Source organism: Lactuca sativa, chromosome 6, assembly GCF_002870075.4.
Source record: "Lactuca sativa cultivar Salinas chromosome 6, Lsat_Salinas_v11, whole genome shotgun sequence".
Lineage (NCBI taxonomy): Eukaryota > Viridiplantae > Streptophyta > Magnoliopsida > Asterales > Asteraceae > Lactuca > Lactuca sativa.
In genome coordinates this window covers 167,502,396-167,512,512 of record NC_056628.2, presented here as the reverse complement: position 1 = coordinate 167,512,512, position 10,117 = coordinate 167,502,396, and the positions used below count along the sequence as shown (strand labels likewise).

The 10,117-nt window shown below is 35.5% G+C and overlaps 1 protein-coding gene across 1 annotated transcript; it reads right to left on the bottom strand.

Annotated features, from left to right (window-relative positions):
- Positions 1-7,871: 7,871 nt before the first annotated feature.
- LOC111911401 (light-harvesting complex-like protein 3 isotype 2, chloroplastic) lies at positions 7,872-9,584 on the bottom strand. The gene is made up of 3 exons (XM_023907184.3): positions 9,057-9,584; positions 8,332-8,469; positions 7,872-8,236 (listed from the first exon to the last, which is right to left on the bottom strand). The coding sequence occupies exons 1-3, from the start codon at positions 9,415-9,417 to the stop codon at positions 8,001-8,003; spliced, it is 735 nt and encodes a 244-aa protein (XP_023762952.1). The 5' UTR covers positions 9,418-9,584; the 3' UTR covers positions 7,872-8,000.
- Positions 9,585-10,117: the final 533 nt, after the last annotated feature.

The window sequence follows — 10,117 nt, the reverse complement described above, 5'->3', positions numbered from 1 at the left end:
AATGAAGGGAGAAAGGAGAAACACGTTGTAGCAGCCCGAAAATATAGATAAAATTTTTCATTTAATATTTAGAAATTATAACCGTATTTCTTTTCCAAAATTTCATTATATAAACTCATGTCCATATGACTAGAGTATCCAAAACAAGAAATGCAGAATACTAGAGAGTGCATGTTACGCCATCAATCTAGGCTCTTGCCCTTAGAACCAGAAGTACCTGAAACATCCAACAAACTGTAAGCAAACACTTAGTGAGTTCCCAAAATACACAAAACATACAATCACGTAATTTCATGCAACATATAGATATACATAGGATTGTCATGGGCACCCTCTATGGTCTTCACCTTGAGTGCCATGGGATCCCCTCATGGTCTAGTAACCAAGTGCCATGGGCTCCCCCATAGTCTTTACCTGGAATGCCATAGACTCCCTCCCATGGTCTGATAACCAGGTGTCGTGGGCTCCCCCATGTTCTTCACATAGATCAATACATGCCAACTAACAATCTATTGCATATCAACAATTAAGTCCACATATCAGATGATGGGTCAGCATTGATGCCTTCGACCCATTGGTATAATGAAAAGACTCACCTCAGTCTGCGGAAAATAATAGTTGCTCGATTACAAGACCAAAATCTCACACTGAACAAATATACAAATAACCCTTATTAGTATTAAGACACAACCTAGATAAGGGCCCAAAATCCTAAGTCTAAAATCCACCATGGTAGCCTAAAAGTCTTTCCTTCACTAATGGGCCTAGCATCAAAGTCCAAAACTATAATAGACTACAAGGCCTAAAAGGCCCAATCATGCCAACAATGCCCAAATGATAAATTCAGGCCCACAACACCAGTAAGTCCGGGCCCAAAACAATTAGGTCCCAAGGTTCAAAAATTCGCCGGAGGCCCAAGACTCCCTAAGAGCGTACGTCCAACGTACCTCTTCTATACGCTTAGCGTACTGGGCTCATGGTTTGTACGCTGTAATGCTTGATATCCGTTATGAAGTTGATTCCAAGCTGTTTAAGTTTTCTCTTTGGGACATGGCGTGTTGAAGCCTCAACACGGCGTGTCGAGATGCTTTTGGCTGCAGAGTTTAATGAACCAACACGGTGTGTTAAGGTGCCTCAACACGGCATGTTGGAAGCTGGGAAGGAAACCCTAAATTTTAGGGTGTTGCACCCTATTTAAAGACCTTAAGTTCCCTTGACAGACCTCCCTACCGGCCTCTTTTGTTACCTAAAACCCTAAATCGAGTATTGAGCTTTCTTGGTGGTGTTATTGAAGTTTTAAGTGGATTCTTGTGGATTTTGTACTCATTTGAAGGAGCTTTGGAACTTGAAGGTGCCTAGCTTGGAAGGAAGACCATAGATCCAGAATCTCGCCACTTATTGAAGTATCCTTGAGGTATCAAGTTCATACCTTGCTTTGTTGTTGATTAGATCTTCACTTATGGGGTTTTATTTCGATTTTGGTCTCCTTTTTGGATCTTTGGATGAGTTAGGTTGTTTAAGGGATTGTTCTTTTAGATCTGGGTTGTTTTGGTATCCTTAAGCATAAAGGTGCAAACTTTATGTGAAAAATGGTGCCATGCATGCTTCAAGTCATATATTAAGTTCCTTTTTAGCTTAAGAGCTTCATTTAGTCATATATGGACGTAAAGTTGTCAACTTGACGTGATAATCCAACTCAAGGCGGTCAGAATTCAATATAAATGCTCAAAATTCAATATAAATTTACACTTCAAAGAATTTTCGTCCCTTGAGATACAAATAAACAAATAAACAAAACTTTATTTGCATCTTAACAAAGCAGATCACGATATCTCTTTTATATAAATCTAAATCTCCTCTTTTTTCTCTGTACCACCACATTCTTTCAATTTTTGAGTATTCATTTTGTGTTTATTGGTTCTTTCATAGTTGTTAGAACGAATGATAATATTAAATCATGAGATTCTACACTGCAACTTACAACTATTGGAGCGTATAAGAACATGAGTCATTTTGTGTAGTTACTAGTCAAGAATCTGTAATATTCATGTTGATTTTACTTTTCTTGTCTCGTGTTTAATTCGTTCAATGACATGACAATCTTCTTCTATCATTCTTATAATTAGATCTGATCGCGTAAGATCAATATGATTTTTGGACGAAACTTGGTAATCTATTAATAATAAGCGGATTTATTAATTGTGACAGCTTAACATATAATTCTCAAATTTAAATTGTCGGCTTATTTGCCTTGGTTATCATCACTATTTTTTATTCAATCACTTGTTTAATGTTTTGACAGTCTGATAATTACTTTACAATATTAATTATCAGATTATGTAGACAGAAATACAACATTGAGATAATTTTGTCACACCCCAAAACCGGAACGGAGGAAACGTTCTGGGGTGGATGACATCATGTCAAGTATCACAACATATGTATTATAGTAATCAAAGTACAACAACCATTGCATTAATAGTAATAGTTTTACATGGTTTACATTACATAGAACATCAAAGTAATACAAATAATGATATAGATGCAACTTGGTACTAAACTGTCTTCATCAATAGCTCCGGGGATGTACCTGTCTAATGCTGACCTGAGAATACAAGTTATTTTGAAAGCGAGTATCAGCATTTTTATAAATGTTGGTGAGTTCCTAAGTATTTAGTGTCATTTGTGTAAGTTCAAAATAACTTTATAAAAGTAGTAGTTTTAGAGTCTATAGTGAATTAGAGTCTTTTCCAGAAAATCCTATATTTTCTAATTAAAAGCAGTCTTCTACCAAGACTGGACAGAGTTATGTTGTAAAAAGAAATTTTCCCTTAAACACTCTCATTATCAAAACACGGTATTTGAATTTAAAGAAAGTAGGAGAATATCAGGGAAAATAACATACGCCTCAGCAGTGAAGACTGCTGACTAAGACAGAAGAAATCATAGACTCTAGGGGAGAATCGAATGAACGATACGCCTGACACAGTCTAAAAAAAGGAGATACAGACCCCAGACGGTTTCAAATGAAAGATACAGCCAGCAAGGTCCAAAACAGTGAATACAGACCCCAGACATTATCAAATGAAAGATACAGTTGACAAGGTCTAAAACAGTGAATACAGACCCCAGACAGTATCAAATGAAAGATACAGTTGACAAGGTCTAAAACAGTGTAATTCTAAGAGTGTGTGTTTCCAGCATACAGTGTTAAATATCGTTACCTTAAGACCATGAATTATAAGGTAACATGGAGATACTCGTAACCATACTAATCGACACTAGAGTACTTGACGCCCTACAAGCGTCGGTGTAAGTATGACATTTGTCACCCCTTGGCTTGGTAGGCCATGGACTGTAGCTAGCAGTCAGGGTGCGGGGGTGTCAATCCCGTATAGATCTATACACACAATGTCCGCTATCCTTACAAGAGACTCTGGTTACCAACTAGACAACGGAGAAGGCCGTGTCCTGAAGATGTATCCCAAATAGTGAATTCTGATGAAAGTGCTGGACTAGCAGTAAGGACTCATAGCTGAACCGACCGATGTAAAACCCATATGTCTATACATCTATACATGATATATAACTAATGATCAAACGACCTTCGGATGGATATCCGATCCCACCAGACCACTTCCAAACGAGGAAAAGGAAATAGGGCGAATTATCCTTCCTAAGTCCTTTAAACATCATTTATATATAACTATACAAGCACAGACATACATTTAACGTAGTAGAAGCGTTAACAAAGTAGAAGTGTTTCCGAAGTAAAAGTGTATATAGAGTATAAGCGTTTACGAAGTAGTGGCATCAATAAAGTAGGAGTGGTTCGTGAAGTAGTAGCATTAGTAAAGTAAGAGTGATTCGTGAAGTAGTAGCATAAATAAGGTAGGAGCGTTAATAAGTGGAAGCGTTAATAAGTAGGAGCGTTTACAAGTAGAAGCGTATCACGAAGTAAAAGTGTATCACGAAGTAGGAGCGTAAACAAGTATAAGCGTATCACGAAGTAAAAGTGTATCACGAAGTAAAAGCGTATCACGAAGTAGGAGTGTATCACGAAGTAGGAGCGTAAACAAGTATAAGCGTATCACGAAGTAAAAGTGTATCACGAAGTAAAAGTGTATCACGAAGTAGGAGCATAAACAAGTATAAGCGTATCACGAAGTAAAAGTGTATCACGAAGTAGGAGTGTATCACGAAGTAGGATCGTAAACAAGTATAAGTGTATCACGAAGTAGGAGCGTTATCAAAGTAATAGCATTTAACTAAGTAGGAGTATTAACTAAGTGGAAGTATAATGAAGCAGTAGTTTCTAACAAAGTAGGAGTATTAAAAACGTGGAAGAAAACCTTGATGAAAACTTTGGTAAACCTTTATACTTAAGAAAATCACGACTTGGTATTCTTTTGTAAAATAAGTTTGAAAACCTTTAGAAATCCTTTGGAAACCTTTCATAAACAAGTTTTAAATGAGACTTTTGATAAAACATTCAGCGCGAGAAACAAATTGAGGAACACTTTGAACAAGTAAAGACGTTTTAGAAAAACCATTTACAGTATCATACTTGGTAAAACAGTTAACAGTATAATAAATCCTTGTGCATGCGGGTTATCAATCAGATGTGATTGATATGATAATTGGCATGTTTAACTTGTATTTCCCCCCCCCCATAAAAGCATGTAAGAACATTTAAAAGGTTAATTCAGGGGTATGAACTCACCTGTTGTAAGTGGATCAAACGAAGGTGTCGGTTGGGTGCTCGGTGTCAAGTAAAGAATTGAACACACTTAGTGACCTATTAACATTTGATAACATATGTTTACATACAATTAGTAAATATAATACTAATTAAACACGTATACGCATCCTAAAGTGCGGAAAACACTTTGGTTAAGTGCTAGGGGTGTCCCGGGTAACATTTAAGGGTGTGTATGACTTAGAAAGGGAGTTTACTCTTCAAGAGTAAACTCTTTTTAGAGTTCACGGCCTTAGGACTAACTCCCCATGAGTTTACGGTCGTAAACTCATGGTGAGGGTGTTCTAGGATGCCAAAATGTCCTATATCACTTGTAGATTTATGCTAGGTCCAAATATAAGGCACATGAGTGGATTTAAGGCATTTAAATGGACCATTTGAGGAGTTGACGGCCCTAAACAAGGAGTTTACGGCCATAAGCTCCTATATGCATGTTCTTTTGGTGTTTTAAGGACTTAAATGATAGAGAATAAAATCCTATGCATTTTTCCAAGTCAAATGGGGAGTTTAGGGCATCATTTGGGCACCTTTTAGAGTTTACGGCCCATGGACCAAATCTATGGGGGTTTACGGCCGTAAACTCCTATTTCCTTGGTTTCTTTTATGTTTAAAGCATTTACTTCAATGGGGTTGCTTCTAGACATTTTTCCAAGGCCATAGGAGGTGTTTGAGGGCATTTCTAACACTTGAATTTGAGTTTACTCCCCATGAAGGGGAGTTTACGGCCCAAGCATGTTCTTGGGCAGTAAACTCAAGTTTACTCCCCAAAAATTAATTTCAAGGTGTTCTAAGCTTGAATGTGTAAGTCCACAAGTCATATCTAAGCCTTAGGGGTAATTTGGAGGGGTTTTGGGGCTTAAAAACCCCATTTAAGGGTGTTCACGGTCCAAGAGAGTTCTTGGGCCGTAAACACATGTATTGGCCCCTAATTGATGTTTTAAACACGAATTTGCATGCTAACTAAGCTATACAAGTTAGGATAGATTTCTTACTCGTTTGGGGCTCGAAACGAGCGTTTTTGGCTCGAAAACAAGTTGTAGAGAGAGAAAGTAGAGAGAGAGTGAAAAAGTCTCAAATGGACTCCACTCACCCTTATATAGGGGCTTGAGTTGAGGCTCAGTGAAAATCTACCCGTTACTACCGTTAAACGGGGCTTTTGGTCGCACCCAATTTAGTGGTAGTATTTTGACTTGGTTGAAACTAAAATTTTCCAAGGAATTAATGAGGGTGTTTCTAATTTGATTTAACCCTTACCAAGTCATTATAAAAGTCTCAAATTAATTAACCAGTCCAAAAGTTAACGGACAGTTAAATAAAACGAGGCTTATTAACGGAAAAGGGGTTAAAAATGGCGGAATAAATTTCGGGTTGTCACAAATTTCTTTGTTAACAATAAGAGTAATAAATGAAGGTTTTTTTTGCCACATGTCACACTTTCATTGAATTTGCAAAATGTCATTTTATGGTTATTTTGAATTAATTTTTTTTTTCCACATGTCATTTTATGGTTTTTTCTATTTTATTAAATTCCACATAATATTTTAATATAATAATTGCAATTAAAGCTCGTTAGTTTTTTTTGTTTATTTATTTAAATTATTTGTTTAAATTTAAAAGATAAAAAACATTTCAATTATAATAATTCATTATTTTTCTTATTTTCTTCAAAATTTAAAGTTCTCAAATATTTTAACTTTTATATTTAATTTTTTTTAAATTAACACATATAATATATGGGTCTCACAACTAGTAACTATTAAAATCATCAACAGCAAAATTAGATGAAAATTACAACTCTTAGAGTATAAGAGAGTGGAGAGAGAATAAAAATATTTCTTTAGATTAAAGTAAATCTCCATTAAATCTTATGTATCTATAGCTTTTTTATATAAATATCAATATTTGATCATTGTTACACAACAATCAAGATTGGTGAGGGAGTTAAGGAAGAGCATAGCTATGGTTATTCTTTCATTGTTCGTAATTGTAATTAACAAAAATGCTCAAAAATTAAAATATAAAATTACAATAAACAAATAAGCAAAACATTATTTGTATCTTAACACTTCACGATATCTCTTTTATTATGAATTTGACAATTACTTGCCATATATAACAAGCAAATAAACAATACATATCAAGATTTACGTGTAAAGACCAAACTTCCATTAATTTCAAATTTCCTCTTTTGATGTTGATGGATATTCAATGAAGTATTTAAGTAGAACTACCACAGCCAATGACTCCACATCCACATAAATTTTCATGTTACCCATTTCATGCCTAACCAGTACATCTCTACATCTAAAAACTATGCCACCAAATCAAGATTTGATTTTTCTCTCTTATATATTAAATGGTTGTACTTCCTGCTTTCATGCACAATCCATCAACATTAAGTGTCTCAAATAACATGTGATTCTTACAAATAATCCATCAACATTAAGTGTCTCAAATAACATGTGATTCTTACAAATGGTATGGTTTTGCCCGGTAGATTCAGTAGTCCTTATAAATGGGTTCGACCCGATGAACCATTTGACCCATCCTAGGTTAAACAACAAAACCTAGAAATAAATTTAACCAATCTGCAAAAAGTTATTCTTCTAGCAACGAACATATTATTATTCTATAACATTATTTAAGATGTAAATCAGATACACAACTATATTATTATTCTATAACATTATTTAAGATGTAAATCAGATACACAACTGCACATTAGATTATTATTTTATAACATTATTTAAGATGTAAATCAGATACATAACTGTACATTAGATGATTCACAAAAAAGCCCAATGTCCAGAAGAAGCTTAGTTCATATTGGAATCAAAACCCACATACAGTGATTGGCCCGCACTTCCCAAATATCATATGAAATATAAATCAGATACATAGTAGTCTGCTGGTGTGGCATAAAAACTTAGTGACTAAAGGCAGCTCAATCCACATTGGAATTAAAACTCATATACTGCAACTCAACAACTAAGATTTAAACCGTTGACCATTTATGCAAATATACCACTCAATAGTCAACTTCAATCATGAATGACCTCATAGTACAAATGCAGCTATGATCTTATACCGATCCAAATTCAAGAAAAAGAAAAAAAAAAAAAACACATTATAATATTAAAGAAACACGTTTGAAGAACATAAAACCATAAGCTACAACAAAGATGATCTACAAGAAACATAAAAGATTCAAACTTTATCATTCATCAATCATCATGGATTCTTATTCTTTCTTCTCATCTTGCCAAGTTGCTTGCCATTGCTTGTCATAAAACGTTGTCTCATCAAACAATTTCTTTAAGGTATCTAAGTCCTCATTCTTTCGAATCAAAAGAACACCAGCCACTGCAACAAATAGAAGTGTTTTGCAGAAGAAATTTCCCATTTGGTCAACTAGACCAACCCCGGTCAAACTATCTACAAAGTAAGCCATGAAGAACCCCACCATTGCAGCTCGCCCTACACAACAATCGTTAATGCAGTTTTCAAGATTTTTTTTTCCATTCTAATTTTTATAAAAAAATTTCAATCTAAATCGTGTGAGATTCACTAACCATTGAGTAGTTCAGCTTCTGGAAGATGAAACCTCTTCATCCATGCCCACCATGGAATAATGGAAGTGTCAAAAACTACAGGGAAGTCATTGTTGGATGATTCTGGGTTGTCTTCAAGCCACTTTCTCCTTTTAACCTCTGGAATTAGTAAACAAGAAAATCAAGAGGGGCATTTAGGTCATTGTAAAAAGTAGACAGAATGGCTAAAAGAGCTACAATGTGGAAGATAGTGAACAATGTTTTTTGTTTTCAGAAATTGATAAGATCATCTTCCAGGAGTTTAACAATCAGAAAAAGATATGATGAAACAACTGCCACACGCTTTACAAAATTAGCAATTTTAAGAAAACTTGTAGTTTTTCAGGAATAATCAAGAAGAACCATGTTTGGCAAGTCCAGTTTTAGCAGTTGCTTTTTCACTTTTTGTAGTCGATCTAATATCAATTAGCATAAAATCGTAAGGTCAATCATTTTCAGAAAAATGAAAACTGTAAAATTCCACCCTGTTCGTCGATTTTCGGGCTTTGCTGCGCTTGAAATAGTAATTGAAGCTGGGTTTTTTAAGCTTTGAAGTAAGATAACTGTTAAAGGAGCATGGAATCGAAGGTTTGAAGTTGCATAGAATTAGAGTTCCCAAATAAACCCTAAATTCGCCTCAATTCCATGTCTAAACCTCAAATACCAAGATCGACTTTTTATCAAACACGTGGTCGACAGAATCTTACCAGCATCGATAACTCCATCCCAGTCAGTAGCTCCACCTTTCTGAAACTGTTTCAAGTCCCAAGTCCCCGAAACCCATTTGGGATCTTCGAACTTCGGCATCGCTTCCTCCTCCTGTTCCGCCATCGGAGCTCCGTTCCCAAGAGTCGCCTCCTCCGAAGCCTTCGGCTCAGAAGCTTTCTTCTCCTCCACAGCAATGACAGCTCCGGCCCCATTTTCAGTAGCTCTAACAGACACAAAAAGCAGGTGTCTTTGAGGCTTCAAAGAGAGAAATGGGTTAATTGGGAAGTGGGTTTTGAAAGAAGAGGATAAAGAAGGAAGATGTGGTGTCGTTGAAGAGAACAAGGCCATTGATGAAGACATTGTTTTGATGTTTACAGTTTCCTTTTTTCAAAAAAAGGAAGAAAGATCAGAGAGTGGTATGTGATGGAGATAACCTAAGGCTGAGAGCATGTGAGCATGGGGGGGAGATTGGGTTAAAGATATTGGGGAAACTTATTTAGAAGCTTGGCATGTTTGGTAAAAGAAGTGAATCAATGCCAACAAGAACTACTGGTGGGTGAAATAGGTTTCATTTCAACTACTTTCCCCAATTTAGTTACTCTATAATAAATACGGCCTTGAGAGCAGCTTCTCCGACAGGGTTAATACAATAATATCAAATTGGTAATATGTTAATTTAACAAAATGATCATTTTTCTTTTTATTTTAAAAGATATTTATCTTTCTTGTAATTTGTCGTCTACGAAATAAATTAATTGTTGAGAAATAACTTTTTCTATTATAAAAGTATTTCGTAATAGGATTGCACATTATTTTTGGGTTGTGAAATATCTTTTCAAGACAAGAAGCTGAAAAAAAAAACGATTAGGTTTTCTAAAAGCATACAAAATATCAAAACTGAGGAATCATAGACTTTTGTCTAAGGTCATCCGGTGAGTGAATGTTCCCGTAAGGCTGAGTTGCAAGCTCTTGACGATGAACACCACCTCAAATGGGTATATTCCTGGTGTGGCATGATGCATGTTTGACGGAGGAGTACTCTGCGTTGATACCACTGCTT

Coding starts and splice junctions, on each gene's coding strand:
- LOC111911401 (XM_023907184.3), bottom strand. CDS start 9,417: ATGTCTTCATCAATGGCCTTGTTCTCTTCAACGACACCACATCTTCCT. Junction 8,470..9,056: donor GGATGGAGTTATCGATGCTG/GTAAGATTCTGT, acceptor TACTAATTCCAG/AGGTTAAAAGGAGAAAGTGG. Junction 8,237..8,331: donor AGAAGCTGAACTACTCAATG/GTTAGTGAATCT, acceptor ATTGTTGTGTAG/GGCGAGCTGCAATGGTGGGG.